General features: G+C 34.3%; 1 protein-coding gene and 1 long non-coding RNA gene across 2 annotated transcripts; both read left to right on the top strand.

Annotated features, from left to right (window-relative positions):
- The first annotated feature begins 832 nt into the window (after positions 1-832).
- kat80 (katanin 80) lies at positions 833-20986 on the top strand. The gene is made up of 8 exons (XM_015980044.2): positions 833-1156; positions 1202-2013; positions 6324-6606; positions 10623-10688; positions 11698-12299; positions 12472-12713; positions 12764-12838; positions 20341-20986. The coding sequence occupies exons 1-8, from the start codon at positions 1123-1125 to the stop codon at positions 20594-20596; spliced, it is 2370 nt and encodes a 789-aa protein (XP_015835530.2). The 5' UTR covers positions 833-1122; the 3' UTR covers positions 20597-20986.
- LOC135266283 (uncharacterized) lies at positions 4063-5466 on the top strand. The gene is made up of 2 exons (XR_010334182.1): positions 4063-5271; positions 5323-5466. It is a non-coding gene; the product is annotated as an uncharacterized LOC135266283 (long non-coding RNA).
- Positions 20987-22122: the final 1136 nt, after the last annotated feature.

The following is a 22122-nucleotide window of genomic DNA, read 5'->3' as shown; positions in this document are numbered from 1 at the left end:
CTGTACAACAACTTTTCAATAAAAGCATTTTGCAAAATTCTTATTAATTATTTTTACTATTTTTCTCCTTTCCTGTAAGTAATAATAATAACTGATTCGCCCTTCGGGGGCCATTCTGAATACTGTTTCCACCGTTTTTTTTTTCAAAGAGTATCCTTACATTTGATTGTTATGTATACACTCACAACTTCTTTTTTGACTTCACTTTGGGACACTTAGTGGAACTACCACCAGAAACAGCTTCCAAAGCATTCGAAAAAAAACATTTTTTATTGCATTCCATTCGTAAGTAATGAAGCTAAAAATTTGACAACTTGCGCACTAAAGTATGATGATGTTTTACAGTCGAAGGCCCTATCGAAGGGTTTAATCTCCTGTAAAAATAAGAAAACTGCAGAATATAAAGGGGGTAAAAAATTAGTTTGCATTGCTTGAATATGAGAATAAAAATGCAGACATTAAATGCAGTTAAATTTCAATTTGTAATAGAAACACATTAGCACAGTCAGGAGATGTTCTACAAATGTGATATTCAAGTCAGCGGAACAGCTTATTGATGTTTTTATAATGATTTAGGATTATTTTGTTAATTTTCCTGGTGTGAACTTGGCTTGTCTGGTTGACTGTAATGTTCATGGTGCTATTTTCACCGATATTACGCAACACGCGATACACAACAATGTGCAAAGGAGCGAAAGTTTTTAAAATTGTCCATATTTATTTTAAAGTCTGTATGAATTGCATTAGCATTCAAATTCTGGATCCAGTTAATCATAATTTAAGTAAGTTTGAGCACAATTGGTGTTATTTGACTGTTTCGTTCACTTGAACAGTATGGGTCGTGGCTGGTGTGGACCGTGCGCCTCCTAGACGTCACTGTGATGTGTGTGCACGTCCTTCCACCGAAATAATTAAGAAAATCGGTTTTTCGCTCAGTTCAGTTCTCTTGTGCGCTTGTGTAGTCCTCCTTAACATCCCGTGCGATAGAGCAGTTTTTTGAGTGCTTCAACAAATTTTTTAAACCGAAAGATGCTCAAACCATCCCATTTATTCAATTTACCCATCAAACTCGTCTATTTATAAACCGTTCATTAAACAAAACTTCCAGCGAAGTAGCCGACGATGGCAACCCCCCACAAGAAGTCATGGAAGCTCCGTAAGTCCCTTAACCTTAAAAACCGTAATAACAGCCCCCTTCCAGAGGAGCTCATGGCCCACGACGCCAAAGTCAATTGCCTCTCTCTGGGGCACAAGTCGGGCCGCGTGATGGTGACAGGGGGCGACGACATGAAAGTCAACCTGTGGGCCATCGGCAAGCACACCTGCTTCATGAGTCTCAGCGGCCACACAACCCCCATAGAGTGCGTCCAATTCAACCAGTTTGAGGAGCTAGTGTGCGCCGGCTCGAGGGCCGGGGCCCTCAAAGTGTGGGACTTGGAGGCGGCCAAGCTGGTCCGCACCCTCAACGGCCATAAAAGCGCCCTCAAGTGTGTGGATTTTCACCCGTATGGCGATTTTCTAGCGTCTGGGAGCTCCGACTGTTCCATCAAAATGTGGGATAGTCGCAAGAAGGGCTGCATTTACACCTACAACGGCCACAAGGCCACCATCAACAGTCTGAAGTTCAGCCCTGACGGGCACTGGATCGCCTCAGGGGGCGACGACGCCACGGTGAAAATCTGGGACTTGAGGGTTGGGAAGGTCCTGAAGGACTTTGGGGAGCATTTGAATTCGGTGACTTGTGTCGAGTTCCATCCGCATGAGTTCTTGCTGGCATCGGGAAGTGCCGACCGATCTGTGCAGTTCTACGACTTGGAGAATTTTTCGGTGGTGTCGAGTGAGAGGGACTTGGGGTTGGTGCGGTGTTTGTGCTTTAATCCCGATGGGGAGAGGCTGTTTGTGGGACTTAGGGATTACTTGAAGGTTGTGGGTTGGGAGCCCAACAGACTTTTCGACTCGGTGATGGTTAATTGGAGTGGCGTTGCCGATATTTCCATCGCTCAAAATCAACTGGTACGTATTTAATTTTCGGAGGAAAAAATGTTCGTTACATCAGACGGATAATTTTAATTCTGAAAGTCAATAATAGCTCGCGTATTACATCAGAGAACAAACGTAATTTGCAATTTATATTCGGCTGTATTTGTTTTCTTAACTCGATTACATAAAGGTGTTGACGAAAAAGTTGCATTATCGAGCGCGTATTGGGTCAAAAAACTGAACTTCATATAAATTGATTTTATTCAAGGCCGAGAAAAACCTTTCTCGATTTATTATTGAAAACTTTCGCTAATGCAGCGCATATGGAAAGGTACGGACGAAATCAATTCTCGCATGACTTTAACCATTTCCATATCCGTCCGTGTGTTAATGGTTTGGCTGTTTAAGGATAGATAATGAGTTTGATGGGGGGCGCGTTGATTTGCTCTATTTGGTCTTTATTTATGGGATTTTTTCGATTGTGTGCGTCGTTAATTGGGCGTGGGTATTTAAAGTTTCGGTGGTTTTGTTTTGTAACTTGAACGAGTTGAGACTGAGTAATCTAACGGTAGACAAAAACAGTGGTATTTACTGTTTTATGGACGTCCCACCGAGTGTTCCAATTTTTGAAGGATGTCTAGTAACGAGAAAATGTTGCTTTGTTGTAAGAAAAACAAGAATAAAAAAATTAAGTGTTATTTAAACGTTTGTGAACCTCGGCTTCGCCTCGACTTCTTTTTTGTTGTAAAAACGTCGTGGTTGATTTATTTCCACGTCATACTGATTCAATATTTATTTCAAAACATTGGCATTGCAGAATTATGCCGTATCCATTTTCTAAAGCAGGAAATTTGTAATCTAAGCTAACAAACTCATGTCCTCGAAATCTCTCCCAGCTTCTTAATTAATTATATCTGCATGTAAACACTTGTAGTATATTAATTAAAGATTTTTCCGACTACATTCTGTGTAACAGGAGTTTTTTGTTAATTACCGGCAACATTAGTTTGTAGAACAAGTAGCTAAATTATGACAAAACAGGATTTGTCGTTTGCAAGTAAACATCTGTGATCGCGGCCAAGTTCATAAATGACTAATCTATACCTTACATTGCACTATAATTATTTTCCTCTACTTTTATGGCAACTTATGCATATTGTGCTTGTCAGTTTTTCAAAAGAATGCTAGAAATTTCCGTGTCGGAGAAAAAACTAATAAAAATTTCATAACCGCCCACAGACGACAGCTTCTGTGTCGTTTTCCAATCGCAAAATTAACAAATTGCGTCGCGAATTTGTCTTAACATAATTGGGAAAAGTCGGTCAAGAGCGCAATTGTGATATTTTCTGATTATCACAAATCGCGCGAGATTTCTAATATTTTCGGAAGATGTCGAACCGGTCGAGAAAATTGTTGAGAGAGAGAGAAAGTTGTTTTTAAAAGCTATTTATCATCACGTATTTTTTTTTCAAACTTAAGCGAGCGTGGTAAAAGGTCGTAAAGACAATGATAAGATGAGGAAAAAGTCATCGCTGCTCGAAATAAACGCTAAAGGTGAACGACGTGAAAATTGGACGATTTGTTGAAAACGAAAGTAATTATCTTCATGAAAGGAAGAATGAAGAGTGCACGATCGATGCAGGGTTATGTGAGGTCAAAAACGAAAATTGGGGGAAATTTTGTGGAGTCACCGGAAGGGTTTGGAAGTGGCATGTCATTTCTGTGTTTGCAATTTTCTTGAAAACTATTAACGGGAGTACAATGATCTTTTTTGATTAAAACAGACTATTTAAAAGGCTTTATTACCTTATGAATGGCAAAAACATGTTGAAACATTTTCACACTCACTTTGCAAACGTCCATTACGTCAAAACTATTCGAAAAAGTGAAACTATTTTAATGTAAACCTATGTAAATTGTAAATCGATTGGGGTTAAGAAAATATCCAAATTCTTATGTTTTCAATTTATATGTTTTTAAATTTTCCTTTTGTTTGTAGCTTTTTCGAAAACTATTAATCGGAGAGCAATGAATTTAAAAAATGATAATAAAAAAAATTTCAGACGATGGTAAACTTAATAGAGTTATTATTATGAAGTTTTATTATTAAGTTAGACAGTTAAAGACTAGATATTTGAAAACTGGCCGAAAACGGCTTATTATTACCTCAAACATCGATTCACAGACGATTTCTGGCTCAGAAACTAGAAAACTTTCATAGAACAATGGGAAAAAGCCTCATTCTAACTTAAAAATACTATTTGCAAAAGTAAAACCATTTTAACAAGAACTTATGTAAAATGATCCTGAAAAAAGCAAAAATTACGTTTTTTCTTTAAATTTTGCTAAATTTGAAAACTGGAAATATAACACGTGACATTATTAGCTACTAAACTAGACGGTATTAACATTTTGACTACACTTTAATAAAATTTTATGAGGCTATTAATTCCATTATTTGTTACGTGACACCAGCAGAAATTGTTTCAAGTTTTCGACATATCTGTAACGGCATATTTTTCCCACGTGAAATTCGTAAAATCGAAACAGACGTACACATATTAAATATTTTTATGCAAATTTATCAAACCCACGCTGACACACCTGACACGACTATAAATGTTCACATCTTTAAAAAATCTTCATCAACAATAATTATTGCAAGAATAAATTTATTTGTCGAATAATTTTGATTTTCAAGCTGAAAAAGGGGGTTACGACCCGGTTCCGGTCTCATCTTTAATTCATGCGCTAATTTTCTTGGATTCTGTCCAGATTTTTTTCGTGGTAGAGGTCGAATTGGCCAACATCCTGACCCGTTGCATGTCATAAATGTAATTACCATAACAATTGTATAACATTCCGTTTACAGTCTATTGGTTTATAAGGCAACCTAAATTCGCATTGAAATGTCGGAGAGGAGATTTGTATCGCAGGGCGTGATTTATTTTGCAATTTGTTTGATTGTTCCCCTTTTTGCAAAATTATTCGCAATAATTTCAGTTTTTTTTTTTCAATTAGTTTAAACGTATTTTTGTTCTTGATAAAATCTTCCGTGCTAATTAACGTTAAAATAATCTTGTGTTTTGTTTTAATTGTCAAGGCGACGTTGTTGATTCATTTTGATAAATTAATAAAGGTTTTTAACAAAGGATTTGTTTCGAAAATTTTGTAGTGTGAATCATCGAGGTCATTTTTGATATCAATTGCGGAAACGCTATCCATCTTGAGTCGAATGATCCTAAAATGATTAGCATCCTTTTCGACAAAGGAATGTTCTGTCCAAATAAAGTCTGAGTTCACACTTTGTCATTTTATGAAGGACACTGTTATCGGTTTTAGAAAATTGCAACATATTGTTAAAAAATGGATTAATGGAGGAAATTTCTTGCCGTAAGATCGCAAATTGCGAGAGCATTTCGAAGTGATAGTGAGTGCATAACCAAGCTGTAATCATTGCATAAATAAAAGTTTTTGTTGAATAAAGATTTGTTTTAATCTTATCCAACCTACACGCTGAGGTGAACGGAAATGAAGGGAAATTATAACTACAATAAATCATATTAAAATGTAACAGCACTTGTGATTATAAAAACTGATACATTAATGAATTAATTTTATGATTTACGAGCCTACACTGACAGACGCTGAATATCATTATTGATAGTTTGGTGGCATTTTTCGGATTCAACTTCACGGTTGATAAAAATGTTGAATTTAACGGTATCTGGGAAAATTAAAGCGTTTAAAAACGAGGAAGGAAAACCATTGTCAATCTTTAATGTTTTTATCTAATTAAAATTACTTGAAATGTGTAAACTGTATTAGGTATATTTTATGTAAATTATGGTTGCTCTGTGTTAATGTACTCGTAAATGCAAATATTTAAACAATTCATATTTAAAATTGTGACACATTTGAATAGTTTTGTAAAAATAAAAGCATTGTATATTAGATTTGGAAAAGAATGTCGTGGCTTATTGATTAAAAACCTTTCAGGAAGTTGGTACGTACCAGTTCTCTTGTGATTTAAAGCTACAATAACTGTTCTTAAACATCAGTCAGCGATTTCGCTACATTTCATGTTTTTGACGCTGATGATATTAACCATATTTGTATGTGCAACTATTAGCGTTAATTAACACTTTCTTTCTTGAGTAAATCTCAAGGACACCTTGCTAATGGGCAGTGTCTACAGTTGGTCAAGAGCAGTTTTGCAAAAATTCTCTTATTTTGAAAGTGAAACAATTTTCTAGAAACATCACGCCTCGTCGGGAAATTCCCCAGAGGTCACCTGTAGGTGGTGTCCACAGCACGTGTTAAAACCGCCGATTTTCTTCCAGGTCGGCGCTTCCTTCCACCTAACCAACGTCCAGGTCTACGTCGTCGACTTGAACAAAGTACACCCTTTGAATTCCTCAACGGAAACACCCCCGAGTCCTTTCACACCTAACCAGAGTATCAGAAAGAGTTTTTCGAAAGCGGAACGACCGGTCAGTTTGAAAAACCGATCACTGGACGTCAAAACGATAGAAGAGAGCACCTCGGGGACCGATCCGGAGGAAGAATCCACGGCCGAAGTGACGAATTTAACGGATTATAACGAAATATTCAAGGGGCGAGGACGTGAGTAATTTTTTTACCTTGGAAAAAAAAACAGATGTTCAGGTTGAAATAGTGATCTGGGTCAAGTTCGGCCGATTATGATTGTTTTTGACGAGTTAAAAATACAAATGAAGTAACGTAATTTGCGCGCACATGTCGCCAATTACCATAATTGAAGACGTTGTACTTAAAAATTGTTTTTGTTTGCGTGTTGGTAATTATTTTCTCAAACTTAATTCGTGTTGCGAATACAATGTAATCATTTTGGTGTAGCTTTCCTACACTTTAATTGTTGCTGCTTTTGGCGATTTTTTTATGTAAGACGAGTTTAATTGTTTTTTACGTGGCTTATGTAGGTATGTGGGCCGCTTTTACTTTTTTATCTTCATTCAGTGTTTTTTGATAACAGTTTCCTGAACCTTTGACATGGGTTTCACCAGGAATTGAGGAGTTCTTGTGATTTTTTTCAGAATTTTCAGGGAGATTTTAGATGTTCCATGGTACTTATGATAAAGAAAATTTCGCTTTCAGTGATTCGAACGTGTTTTCTATTTTTTTTGTCGTTTTTCTGATTATAACACCTAAGGCGATTTTGCATTATTATGAAAATCTGTGTAAATTTTCGTTTAGATTTGAACTTTCTGCTCTTTTTTTCTTTTTTTCGCGTCTTCCAGAGTTCTTTTTTATGAGTTTATTCTTATTTATAAACATATCATTTCTAAAAAAAGACTTTTTCTCATTTAAAAAAGTAACTTTAAATTTAGAATGTTATCTTATAACATTAAACAAATAAAATTTTACATGCAGTGTTAGTGATTCATTAAATATAAATAAAATGATCCTATTTAAGCTCATAAGGAGCGCGAATAAACAAATTAGCGTGATCAAGTTGGTGAAAATAGGTAACAAAGCCGCTAAAAATCCCAAAAACTGCGAGACTTTCCTTGCTTTCTCTTCAATTCCGCAAATACATGTCGCATTTTCCCATTCGATGATATTTTTCTTTTCGGGTAGATAGCACACGTGTGAATAAACTCTATTGTTTTGGTGGAACAATGCCCCCGGCGCACGAATATCCTCACATTTGTAGTGTGCGTGTGTCAAATAAGACAGCGCCATCTGTCGTGGCGGAATTTACCTCTTCCGGAAAACGAGTACTGTTATAATGCGGTGGCGATATTTTTTCTCCTCGTTTTTCGGCTTGATTAACACCGAGAGAATGCGCTCTCATTATAAATAACTGCGCGAAGAAAATCAAAACAAAACGATTTTATTTTTATCCGGTCGGAATGAAGAGTTTTTTAGCCTTATTGCGAATATAAATAGACTAAAGTCGATTGTTTGCGTGCCTATCTCGAATTAATAGATCAACGGATTACTCACTTGTCTTATCTTTTTTTTAAGTTTTTTATTGATTCAGGCAATGGAATAAACAATGAGAAGCTTAGTTTACATTTATCTGCGTTTTAATTTTTTTATCTTACAAATCACTTGTGCTCGAGCACTTTGATGTAATAATCGTTCGCCTAAAAAGACAAGAACTGAAATTGCAGTCATCATCAAATAAATGTAGAAAGCTCCTTCCAGTTGTTCCAAAGTCAAAGGAGTCACTTCTTCGTTTGTTCCTAGCCCTATTTGTGTTGAAATTTGAGGATGATATATTTCTCTTATCATTTTATACAAGACCCCATTTTCTCTCAATCTTTCTATAACTAAGTCTATGGTTTTCAAAAGCGGATGTCCTTTGCGTAAAACAAAAACGCTTTTCCTCGGTGTCAAATAATTCGGTGGTTTAATGATGGTCAGCGAGCTTTTTACCTCTTTTTCAATAATGTGCCACATGATTTCATCGATGCCTACAGATATGTTCTTGTGTTTAATTAGAGTTTTGAACTGATCTTCGTATAAAAGTGTCGGTGGTGCTTCTTGTAGCCTATCGCAAATTTTCTTTCGTATAATATCCGAGTCGTTCACTCGTCTCAAACTCCTAATTGTTGTTCTTTTCGCAAAAAGTGTCAAGTTTGTGTTTGCCAATTGTTCCAAAGTTTCAACACCATCGTCAAACACCGGCTCCGAAAGAATTGAGCTTAGCTTCGCTTTGTAAATGACGCCGAAAATCAAACAAAACAACATGAAAAAAGCCACCGTTATTTTGCTCGAGTGCCATTTCCAACTAATCCGCGATGTATTTTCGAAAAGTGTGCCAAAAAACCAAAATATTCGACTCGATTTTTGTTCATCGAAGTAACAAAGCAGGAAACTGGCGAGAACCAGAAGTGCTGTTGCGATTTTGAGTTTAGTGTCGATGATGTTGAAGACAACTTCAAATGCTTTTTGCGTTTTTTTGGGAATTAGCCAAAAACTATCGGCGTTGTAGAAAATATTCGACGTGTCCATTTCGGTCAAAAAGTGGGCGCTTCTGAACGAATAAGCGGCGGCAAAAATATCGATTTTTCCACGGTTTAATAAATTTTCAAATAAATTAGTTGTGCCGTTTTGGATATATTTTGTCGTTTCTTGTTTAGAAGCCGACAAATACGACATGGAGAAGTTGTTCACTTGGGCTAGAATTCGCAAAATTTCGACGTAAAGTCCCGGTTGGTCCGAATGGATGTTTTTGACAAACGGAAACGCATTGTATTTGTGCAAAACGAGTGCTTTTAGGCGACAGTTGGCAAAAATGTTGGTTTCTTCTTTTTTGAATCGGGCACCGCAGGTGCCTAAGTAACTCAGTCGCGAGTTTTTTCGGCAAAAGTGACCGTTCCATTGATAAATTTGTAGTTTTCCGGTCAAAATTGCGAAAATGTGAATGTTGTGGGCGAAGAAAAGTTCCGAAATTTCGGTCAGACTGGCTTCTTTCACGGCCACTACTAGATATTTCTGTTTTTGTCCGTTCGCCCACAAATTGTTTTTCTTCAAGTAGTGGAAATGTTTGTGGACTCCGTCTGAATTATTGACGAAAAAAACGACATTAGTCAGAGGGGTGTGTAGGGACGTTTTAAAGTCGGTATTGATGATCACTTGGTCGAAACCTTTCGGAAAAAAATTTCCCCGGCTGCTGTCGAAAAAATAAGCGACTTTTCCCCATTCAAAGTATTCGTTGACTGCCTGATTTACACAATTGCTTAATTTGTTTTGGTGCTTTTGTGGCAGCAATTTATTTGTGGTGCAGATACAAGGCACCAGCGCCAAGTTTAATGCCACAAGGAGTTTAATCATCATTTCTTTGTTCTACTGCAATGCGGAGGTGCGTTCTTGTTTATATGGTAAGCGAGCAAGCTAACAACTTGAAAAAACCCAAACGTATTTTTGTCGTTAAAAGTGTCTGATTGGATTTTAATCAGAGGTTTCTCAACCTTGGAAATTGTCGAGTAATTTAATAATTGAAATGGTGAGTGCTTTGGAAAATGTACGCCAAATGCATTTTTTGCATAATTTGATGCGCGTTGTTACGCTATGCACGTCCGGAATTTCCGGGATTCCAATACGGAAAGAAATGGTTGAGTTGTGGAGGTTTTAGCCCCTGTTTCGCTAAACACTGCTAATGGCCGAATTGCGTGTTTTTGCAAGCGTGGGGTGAATCATTATTCAAATTTCGGCCAAATACGAATTTTAAATCAAACGGCTTGAAATTGCCCGACAAAAACGCATAAATTCATTAGACCTGTCTTGGCTTTGTCGGGTCCAAATCGGCGATTCTTGGAAGCTTCACAAAAGTTGTCTCTTTTATTTGAAATCACCACTCGTGCGTTTAATATTCTTTTTAGCAAAATTCACAATGGTTTATTCGTGTGAAGGTATATCGAATGAATTTTGCAACGGCCCACTTATGATGCTTTTTCACGCTTCGAAAAGGAAATGCCGCCAAACTATTGTTGTCCGTATTTGTTTTAATTTCATAATTTGGAAACAATTACGGGCGTTTTCACACATTCACCTATTGTGACAGAAAGCTGGAATTTTATTTCCGGATCAGGTTTCGATAAATACGCAAACAAGACAGTGAAGGTCGGTATGTAATTGTTAAATTTTTTCAGTGACTCGGACACCGCCTCCGCTCGAACAACCTGAGCCGTTTCAAAGGCCTGAACATGACTATTCGGGTAAGTTTAGTCTACGGAAGACTATGACTTAGGAGACGAAACGACAAAATTGCAGAATTTTCTGAACCCAAAAAAACAATTCAATAATTACTTGGAAAAAAATGCATAAATGTCGAGCTTTGCACTCTTGACAGACTGAATAAAACTGACGACTAAAAGTTTTACAAGAAACATGAGAAAAACATTATTTAAAATTTAATTTTACGGTTAAAGGTACGAGTACAAGAAAAATGTTAGGAAGAAATTTGTAGAGAATTAAATTTCTTTTCATAGAAAATTTAATTCTCTATAACTCTGTTCCTTACACTTTTTTTTGTATCTTCAACCGTATTCTCAGCGTTTTAATATATATATGCGACGGTGCGCAAAGAATTATCGCTTAGAATAAAGTGCGTTCCACCTTAAATTTTTGCGAACGCTGCGAATACGGTTTAAGATACAAAAAAGTGTAAAAAACAAAGTTACAGAGAACTAAATTTCATACAAAAAAGTCCGCGACACCATATTTCCATCTTCAATGGTTTACGTATAAATTAACTTTCTAATACTCGACCACTATCAAAATGAAGCAAATTCGTGGCTTGAGCTACTTTGAACGATTTTGGGGCCTAACTGATTGTAAATAGTGATATGGTCTCGCTGACTTTTTTGTAGGAAATTTAATTCTCTACAACTTTGTTCCTAACATTTTTCTTGCATCTGTAAGCGTATTCGCAGTGTTTTGAAAAATATGAGGCAGAGTGCAAATGGGTAATAGTTTTTTTTAAACAATTATTTAAATAATATGGTTTACAATAAATTTTTTGCATTATGTTTATGTCTTTTTATTGATATTTTTTTTTTTAATTAATTGCTTTGAAAACTTGACGATAATGGAACAACTGCGCTTTCTAGCGACATTAACGGAACTATCGAGAACGGAACGTTTTATTTGTGTGTCGTTTCGTATCCTAACATTTAAATATCCGTAGTTTAATCGAAATTTTGTGAGTTTAAGTTTATCTTTTAGACCCGACTGAACCTCAGATCTTGGCCGAAATTCCAACAGACAATTTCGAGGCTCTCTCCCTGGACAACAACATCAACTGTTACTCACCACCGCCTGCGTTCACTTCTTCACAGTATTCCCGTTCAAAGTCCAATCTGGATCAGGTCTATGTCAGCAGGCTGACGAAGCAACAAGACCGCGAAAATAACATTTCCAATATCAATAAGAATAAAAATCAATTGACCACTCCAAGGTATTATCTTCAGAGGCAGAGCAGTTGTAAAGATGTGCCTGAAAATGCGCCCAAAGCGAACAACAGTATTATTAAACATAGCGTCTCTGATGCCAATATCAGCAAGAGTAGTATATCGTCAAGGAACTCATCGAGAAAGAATTCCTTTTCAAGACCTAGTCGGAACTCTACTAGTGTACCTAATGTTTCGAAAATTCCCAGCGCTAGGAATAGCGAAAAAGTGGCACCGGTTAAAACCTACATTACACCGACCCCTGAAGATGTGTTTGTTAGTTCGAAACTTTCGCCAGATAGTCCATCCGAAGAAGTGGAGTTTGTTCCGATGTCGATGGACAGACCGGCAGGACTGGACTTGGACGATTTTCTTCCGGTTGGTCTTGCGTTTAACTAACTACATTTTAAAATAATGGAACAATAATATTATCATAATTAAGTCGTCAATAATTACATTATTTTTGTACTTTTGAGAATAGAGCTTTAACAAAAAATTTAAAAAGCCGCGAAGTTTTGTGATTACAATCTTTATTTTGGAAAATTTCCAGAAAAACCATCGAACGCTTGGCTTCGAGCAACAACTGCCAGATATGTCCGAAGCTGAAGTGTTGGGGGCTCTGGTGAGGGGTCACGAGCCGATGATGGCAATGTTGGTGACTCGTCAGAGGAGTTTGAAAGTGGTTTTGGCTCAATTGAGGAGTAAGGATATTAAGACAGCGACTGAGACTGCAGTTGTGATGGGTGATTTGGCCGTTTTGGTCGATTTGTTAGGAGTTTTTAATTGTAAATAGTAAGTTGGAGGGTGGCATGTTGATTTAAGTTTAATTTTTACTCTTTTAGTACGTTGTGGAATTTGGATTTGTGTGTGCTGATTTTACCCAAGATTCAAGAATTGCTTCAGAGTAAATTTGAAACGTAAGTATTTTATTTATTTTATGCGGGCAAGTGGGTGTTTATGCTTTAAGTTTTAATCTGGGATTTTAAAAACAACGGATATTTTAGTTTTTTATTGACATCTCGAAATATAACGATATAATTGTTTATCTTTCGTTTAAAATATAAAAATTATTTACAGTTTTATTCTAAGCGCATATTAGTTTTATCGTCATTATTGTTTTGGACACGAATTATAATCTGTACATTTTATTTACTTTATATTTGTTAAACTTTTACAACCCTATCAAACGACTAAAATATTCTGTTTCAAATTTTTAAGGGAGCTTCTACTTTTCGTAATTATTTTTTTTTATTGGTGGGTTTACGTGGGACTAAAATTGTTACCTGTGTTGTTACTAAGTTCCAGTACCAAATAATAATTATACAGTAGGCTTAATACTTTTTATAACTTGTGTGAAAACGTTGATTATCACAATTAAATCAAGATGAAGAATCAAATAATAAAACTTTGAATGGTAATAGTAATTAGAATGCATTTTTTCCTCAATTTTCGCTAGTTTATCAATCATAACGAAAGAAAACAGCCTCTTTTAATTTATAAATTCAAATGATTCATAAAGTTTGAAATGCAGTTTTGGTGTATATATGGTTGTATAACGAATGGTAAAGGCACTAAGGTAAAGTGCATTAGCATCATTAGATTACAAAAGTTGTAGTCCAAACTTTTATGCCTAACAACGTAAATGCTTAACAGTTCTCTTTCAATTTTTTAAATTTTTTAACATCTTTTTAATGTAAATATTGATCAAAACCATTTTTTTTCTAGAACGAATTGAGAATTCATTCTAGAATTCATTCATACATTAACAATTTGTTTGAGATTATTGTGTTATTAGTTATTACCTTGTACGATATACCTTAAATTATTATTTATAATGAGTTTTAAGATGTTAGAAGCAACAATTTATGCAAGAAACGTGTTTGTAAAATCGATAGCATTAGAATAGATTGCAATCCGATATTCACGTAGCTGTATATTTGCTTGCCTATATCAAGCCCAAAAAGTTATATTAGAGGGAAAATATCACAATAAATCTTGTTTCTACATTGAGTTTTTTCTTATTCATATTCTTATTTTTGTGACATAAGATTTTTTTTTATTAAAATTATTATATAAATTGTATTAGTTGTTAAGTTTATATCACTTGTTCATGAAGATAAACAAACTGCGAGGTACTCGAAAATTCACGACCACTATTAATGAATTTTGTTAAATACTTATTTTATTACTCTCATAAAAATTTTACACTTAAAAACCACAATTTATTCGGTGATAATAAACGAAAAAAAAAATACTTACTTTGTGCCATTTACTTCTGCTACCACTTGTAACAAACTAGCGTTCATAAAACTGAATTAGAGAATAATTAGTACAATGTGCACTTAAATTAGTTGAAAACATTACACATTTAATACAATTATTTAGAAAAAAACATTTTTTGTCGGAGATTATTTTTAGAAGTCTATTTATTGACAGATCCTAACCACTTAAAGTTAAAAAACCACTTAAAAATTTCACTCGTAAAGCAGTAGAAAATCTACAGAGGCACCAGCTACTGAAGGTATTCCTATGTTTTGAAAATATTAATTAGCGAAATTTTTTTTTAGTTTGGTAGGTCTTGTGATACGTTCGTTCCGATGACACAAGGTGGCAAACTGTATAAATTAAAAGGCACCTCAATAATTATAATTTACTATCATTAGAGCGAAATCTTAAAAAAATGTCTGTTATGTATTTAGAAAATACACATTTATTACATTTATTTATTATTAAGTACAGTCACCGAATTGTTTTATTGATGCGATAATGAGATAAAGTTGTATTTTAAAATAAATTAAATAAAAAAACCAAAGAGAAAATTGCAACAATAAGATAAAGTTTGGTTTTTTGCCGACGAAGCCAACACTTAAACAATCTTAAAGTTACCATTATTGTGGCACTTACTTTTTTAAAACCCCTCTGTCAAATTTGCTGTTTGAACAATAATTACTAAAGTAATTGTCGAATAAAATTGAATTGCAATCAGAAACATAATTATTAGTTACTTAGTTTCCAAATTTTGAGAATAACACTTAAAAACTAAAAGCAAAGTTCTGATCGATACATCAATAATTATGTTGAGTTCGAACGACGGTAAACGTATAATTTTTGCCAATTAAGTAAAGACTACGGTATTGTTTTATTAGAATGTTGACATTTCGTCAAATTAAAATAAAAGTTCAATATCACTTAGACTCTGAAAATTTTTATAATTTTAATTTTACAATTCGCACTTAAAAGTAGATTGAAATTTTTAGCCTCTCACATTTCAATGTCTTACTTAAAATAAAATTAATCCGCTAAATTGAAATGCATTTGTTTAACAAAACAAATGCATTTAAATTTTAAACAAATGCATTTTAATTTAGCGGTTTAATTTTGTTTTAAATAAAGACATATGTTTACTTTTATGGTTAGATAAATTTTGGTTTCACGCTACAATTTTTTGGCCTGCGGTAAAACTTGGAACAATTAGTAGAAAATACCTACATTTTTGTTATATTTTGTTATGTAGATAGTTTTTCATTTAGTCTAAAACGTGTGACGTATGCATTTTTTTTATATAATAATTGTAATTTGGTGCTGAGAGCCATAGTTTTATTTGGGAAAAACAGATATTACGCTGATATGATAGATATTGAGAAACCGGCGAATAAAATTTATTAACCTTTTATGAATGAACCCACAGCCAGTTCCGTGTCGAATAGCCGCATAAGAAAACATTCAATAACCAAGTCCATAATAATCTCACTCGAATAACAATAATCATCTTCGGCTTATTATCAAGAATTCACCTTCTGCGAACCGCACATCGGGCGTGTGAAAATCCCAACCCTTGAAATTCGTAAAGATTCGGTGAAAGAAGGAAAGAAAGCATCGCAAACAACAATGAAATTAAATATTTCGTAAAAAATTGTGGGAACCGTTCGTGTTTCGTGCGCCTAAATTCGAGTTAATTATTTTTGTTTTAATCGTAGCCGTTCGTGTTTTTTTCAGAAAGGTGAACTATTCGTTAGGTAATGATCGATTTCCGCTCATTTGAATGTTCCGACGTCCAGCTGACGTTTTTCCCTTCATTTAGGAAGTGCCCAATTCGAGACTTGTTGCGTAAAACTAGCGTATAAATTTCAAACCGCCCTCTTGTTTTCACGCTACACGTGATGGCTAATTGCATGATTTCATTTTTTGCTCGCTTTAATATATTTAAAGTAGGAAATTGATACTTACTTGTACCTTTGTGTCATTTCGGGGAAGCGCCAATTGTTGGCAGAAATTTCTCAACGAAAAAATATACCGTTTAAGCAAAACAATACAAAGGAGATGCTTACACGATCGTCGTTCCCATCTATAATTCTATACAGGATGTTCCATTTAAAATTCGAAAGTCAGGGGGCAAAAACGTCATTGGTTAATGATTGAGGCGATCGCCGGGACACGTAATTGCAAAACTTGTAAAAAGTCGACTCCGGTAATAAGTTTCTTTGGATCGATTGCGTTTGATTCAATTATAAAAATGAGAAAAAGCCGGAATTTTGATGCGGATTTCGTGAAAGAGGCAAAAAAGTGTTTGTTTAGTAATTACTTGCTTTCTAATGCATTTTCGGATGATGAAAGTTGGCCGAATCGCATGATACGACGTGTTAAAAGGCCAAAACACTATATTTCTTCGCTTAGAAGCTTGCGTGTTTGACAAACGTCGTTTAATTTCTTGTAAGCATATTTTTACCATTTTTTCACACTCTTTGCGACACTTTATTACGCTCGTCGGTGACGGTTCTACTTCCGTTTTAGCGTTTCGATCACGCCAATGCAATAAATAACTTGAGCGCACCCTTTCCATCCCCATTAAGCATTCATTGGCACCCGAATAAGAGAGCACGCGTCCCGACACAGCGATTTCAACCCTTCCTGAGAAAAACCTCACCGGAAAAATCCCTCTTTTTACCTGTGTTGTTTGCATAAACACTGCAAACAGATTCAAATTTCGAGAGTGCTCGACGTCAAATGATCGTCAAAGTTATTGTGTCGAGTGTCATCGTATGCTAACGATGCTCTGCAGCTGATGATGATGGGAGAGGAGGGTCTCTTTTAGTGGAGATCATTAAAACTGGAACGGTTTTAAGGTGGCGAAGGCCCGAGAAGCAATTAGGGACGCGACGTCGGCGATTCAATGCAGATCATGAAATAATAATCGTCGGGCGTGATGCAGAAAAAGCAATTCGAAACGTCCAAAGGACGATTTGAATACGGGACACGCGGTTGTGTCAAAGGAACTGCAGGACATGGAGATATATGAGCGAATTGGAAACGGACGAAAGAAAGGGTGGCGTGAAATAAATCGATTTGTAAATGCGAAATAATTTATTCATGCGCAAACTACATAATAATAATTCGCATTATTACTATGACTTGAATTATAATCGTATTTATTTTTTTGTCTTTGATAGTTTTATTACATTATAACTGGAGAGCTAATACAACATTAAAAATTCGGTTCAAAGGACGAGACATTTTTTTCTTGGTGTTTTCACACGCTGTGTGTTGGTGCAAAAAAACTAAAATATCAGCGTGAACATGTACTTTTTCGAAGTTTGAACATTACTTATTCCTAAATTATTATATGGTATTTTCAGAAATATTATTTAGTTTTGACGAACTGAATTTTAACCAGGAAGACATTCCGAATCTGTGAATAATATGAAAAGTCTGAACGGTCAAACTTTAATAAAAAAAATAAAGAATAAAAAATTTTCATCTTTTACTCCAGCTGCTAATAATGTATCGTAAATGAACTTTGACAGATATTTCAAAAACTGTTAGCTGTAGATGTGAAATAAAGACGATTTCGAGATCCTAATATAATTTTCCGTAAGAAAAACTTTAGGTATAAGCGCCGAAGTGCTTGGTTTTTGACAAATCAAATTTTAATTAGTTTTTCAAAGATTGACTGATTTATCTATCGCTCATACACAAAAAAAATTAAAACGCATTGAGAATCTTTGAATAATTTTGCATACGAAAATCTGAAGTATCAATTACCTCAACTATTTAACTTCAATAAAAAATAAATAAAATACTCATATTTTACTCCAATCTTAAGGAACCAAACTTTAAGCAATATCACGAAAACTGTTGGCTGTAGATGTAATATAAAGACAATTTTGGAATCTTCAGACAATTTTGCGTAAGAAAAACTTAAATTTGAGTAGGTTTGATTTTTCTTCTTGTCAAAAAATAATTTTTATTCTTCGACACTGTCAAAATTTACGGTTTTTCTCCTGTGTAAGGAAGTTTTGACAACTGTTTGGCATTTCTCAGTACGAAACGTCAAATTATTTTTAACAAATTTAAAGCAATTTTAAGCCTTGCTGAGTCTATTTCGAAGAATAAAATGTTGTATTCAACTCGTTTTTGTGTAAATCGGTTCATTTATTTCACCTCGTGGATGATAAACCACTCGTTTTCACTCGTGGTTTAAAAATCCACTCGTGAAATAAAGCGTCCGATTTACACTCAAACTCATTAAATAAATAACTATTTTTAGAAGTTGTAGATTTTTCACAAAATGAAGTATTGCTCGTAATCAAAGAATGAAAACAGATTTCGAATTCTTGAATAATTTTCCATATGAAAACCTAAAATATTAATTATTTGAACTGTTTACCTTTAACAACAAAACAGAAAACAAATTTTTTGAGGAACTAAACTTTAACCGATATCTCGAAATCTGTTCGCTGTAGATGTGAAATAAAGACAGTTTCGGAATTCTGAGACTATTTTCCATAAGGAAATCTTACATTTGAGTAGATTTGATACTCTATATTGTCAAAAAGAATTATATTTGCAGAAGTGGTTGGTTTGTCACCAAATGAATTTAATTAGTTCTTAAACTTTTTGACTGATATCTTCACAATTATCACTCGTGGACAAAAAATTAAAACAGATTCCGTATCCTTGAATAAATTTGCTTATGAAAAGCTGAGGTATCAATAATTATCTGAACCGTCTAACTTCAATAAAAAATAAAAACACTTCTCTTACTCCAATTAATATTGCATCTTAATACTGTAAACTTTAATCGATAATCTCAAAAACTGTTAGCTGTAGATATGAAATAAAGATAGTTTCGGAATCTTCAGACAATTTTCCGTGAGAAAAACTTACATTTGAGTAGATTTTCCATATTGTTAAAAAGAATTATATTTTTAGAAGTGATTGGTTTTCAGAAAATGAATTTTAAATAGTTCTTAAACTTTGACTGATATCTTCAAAATTATCGCTCGTAGACAAAAAATGAAAACAGATTTTGAATCCTTGAAACATTTTGCATATTAAAAGCCAATTAATAATTTCAATAAAAAAAAGTAAAAGACTCTAATTATTGTTGTTTCTTGAGGAATTAAACTTTAACCGATATCTCGAAAATTGTGCGCTGGAAATGTGAAATAAAGAAAGTTTCGCAATTCTCAGACGATTTTACGTAAGAAAAACTTATATTTGAGTTGATTTCATTCTCCATATTTCCAAAAATAATTAGATATACTTAAGTTCAGAAGTGCTTGGTTTTTGACAAATCAAATTTAAACTAGTGTCTCAAACATTGACTGATATCTTAAGATCGCTCGTAGAAAAAAAAATAAAACAGATTCAAAATTATTGACTAATTTGGCATTTGAAAAGCTGTAAATCAATTGTCAGAACTGTCTAACTTTAACGAAATAAATTAAAAACACTCATGTATTATTACTGTTATTACATCTACGAGTATAATTACAAAAATCGTTAGCTGTAGTTGTGAAATAAAGACAGATTCGGAATTCTCAGAAAATTTTCCGTAAGAAAAACTTACGTTTGCGTAAGATTTATTTTCCACTTAACGTTCAGAAGTTTTTATCAAGATTTTACCAAACCAAATTTTAACCAGTTTCATATAATATCTTAAAAACTAAATCGTAGATAAAACATGAAACCAGATTCCGAATCGTTGAATAATTTTAAATGTAAAAAGATGCATTAAGGATTGCCTGAACTATTTGACTTCAGTAAAGAATTAAAAAAACTCGTCTCTTGCTCTAACTAATTTCTGTCGCTATCAGTAACACTATGATTTGTAGGTGAGAAATAGAAACAGGATCCTTCGGCGATATACCCTTATGAAGAGTTGAAAGTTGATATTATTGACTAAAATCTAAATTATGTTAAATTATTTTTTTCTTCTTTTAAATAAAACGTGATAGATTTTCGCTTTTAATATTCCATGTTGGCGGAAATCCACCGACGAGCCGCCGCTGTTTTTATCCCACTTTTCCGTCACTTATTAGACGTATCGAAATCTCCAACGAGCCTCAACAAACCGCACATCTCGCCACTTCCTCGTTTCTTTCAGTCGAAAAAACTCGATCTTGTTCTTCTGTTTCAGGTACGTGACGACGGGTTGTAACACCCTCAAGCTCATCCTGAAGCATTTCGGGCCAGTGATCAAGAGCAACGTTCAATCCCCGGTGGGCAGCTTCGGCGTCGACATTCCTCGCGAGGAGCGTTACAACAAATCGGTCAAGTGCCACGAAGTCTTGCAAAACTTGCGGACTTTTCTCGTCAAAAAACAGTCAATGCCCGGTTCAGTGGGCTCCACTTTTCGCGAAATCAGTACTTTAATTCAGAACACCTTCGACTGACGAAAGCCCAAACTGACTCACCAGAACCGGAGTGTTTGAGAAGTGTCTCGAAATTTTAACATGTGATTGCGTATTGGAAGAAAAGACTAGAAATTCCGTCCAGTTTGCTAGGAGTAGAGGACTAACGGTTTATGATACTTAACGAAGTTACTAAAAGGTAGTTTTAGATAATTTATTTCACTAAAGAAGACTTAGACGACGACGAGCGGTTGATGGTGCGATTTTTTCTTGCCTGTTTTAACATGTTTTGTGCCATTTTGTTTTATTTGTTTCTCCCGAACGAGTTCTGATGGCGGAATTAACCTCAATTTATGTCTTTTTTACCTACACTAGTGCTTAATAAACCAAACTATTGTAACATAATTTATAATAAAAAAGTGATTATTAATATCAGTGACGTTTTAATTTGAATCGTGACCCTCGGAAATCTTTAAATAATGCAAATCGCGTTATCGCTGAATAATTAACGCGGCCCGCCCTTTTCTATTATCTAGAATTAACAACAAGTGTAGTTTGCATAATGGTCGCCCCCTTTTTCAAGCGATATTCATCCCTAATCTACATATTATACAAGAGTAATGAAAGTGTTGCGATATCACGTGTCACGTCTTTATGAACACGCTTTGACACTTGTGTACGTGATATACTGTCCAACAGATGTTTTAACTGCGGATTTAATCAAGGGATAATTAATTCTGGTGATCGGTGTTGATGCGATTTGCATGCGGGAGGCTGTACACCTGCTTGAATAAATTGAAATGAAAAATTGCCCAAATAATTATTTAAATTCTTAACTGGGGCGATTAGTAAATTAAACAGGGGAGAGACATCAATTATATAAAGGTAAGAAATGAAGTTTTTGTCTCAGAGAAATATGGGTAAGTAAAATGATTAATTTATTTTTTATTTAAATAATGATTAAACGTCATTTCACGAATAAATGCAATCTCACACCGAAATTTTCAATTTTCAAAATACATGATTCGTAATTCATTGGGTTCTAAAACCGTACAAATTAAATGCATAGTATTTTATTTAAACGACAAGTAAAAATAATAAATGCAAAGTTAAAATAATAGATGCTCAGTAAAATAAAAAATGCAAAGTAAAAATAATAAATCCACAGTAAAAATAATAAATGCACAGTAAAATAATAAATGCAGAGTAAAAATATTAAATGCACAGTAAAATAATAAATGCAAAGTAAAAATAATAAATGCACAGTAAAATAATAAATGCAAAGTAAAAATAATAAATGCACAGTAAAATAATAAATGCAAAGTAAAAATAATAAATGCATAGTAAAAATAATAATTGCACAGTAAAAATTATAAATGCACAGTAGAAATAATAAATGCACAGTAAAATATTAATAAACGCACAGTAAAAAATTAATAAATGCACAGTAAAAATGATAGATGCAAAGTAAAAATAATAAATGCACAGTAAAAAATAGCATCTCAAAACTAGAGAGTGTAGAATTCCACATTTCGAGTTTTACGTTTTCGAGTTTAATCATTCGAAGG

The sequence above is a fragment of the Tribolium castaneum genome, chromosome 5 (assembly GCF_031307605.1).
Source record: "Tribolium castaneum strain GA2 chromosome 5, icTriCast1.1, whole genome shotgun sequence".
Classification (NCBI taxonomy): Eukaryota; Metazoa; Arthropoda; class Insecta; order Coleoptera; family Tenebrionidae; genus Tribolium; species Tribolium castaneum.
The sequence above is the reverse complement of the archived record's forward strand: the minus strand, read 5'-3'. Positions and strand labels throughout refer to the sequence as shown.

Coding starts and splice junctions, on each gene's coding strand:
- kat80 (XM_015980044.2), top strand. CDS start 1,123: ATGGCAACCCCCCACAAGAAGTCATGGAAGCTCC. Junction 6,607..10,622: donor AATATTCAAGGGGCGAGGAC/GTGAGTAATTTT, acceptor AAATTTTTTCAG/TGACTCGGACACCGCCTCCG. Junction 12,300..12,471: donor ACTTGGACGATTTTCTTCCG/GTTGGTCTTGCG, acceptor GAAAATTTCCAG/AAAAACCATCGAACGCTTGG.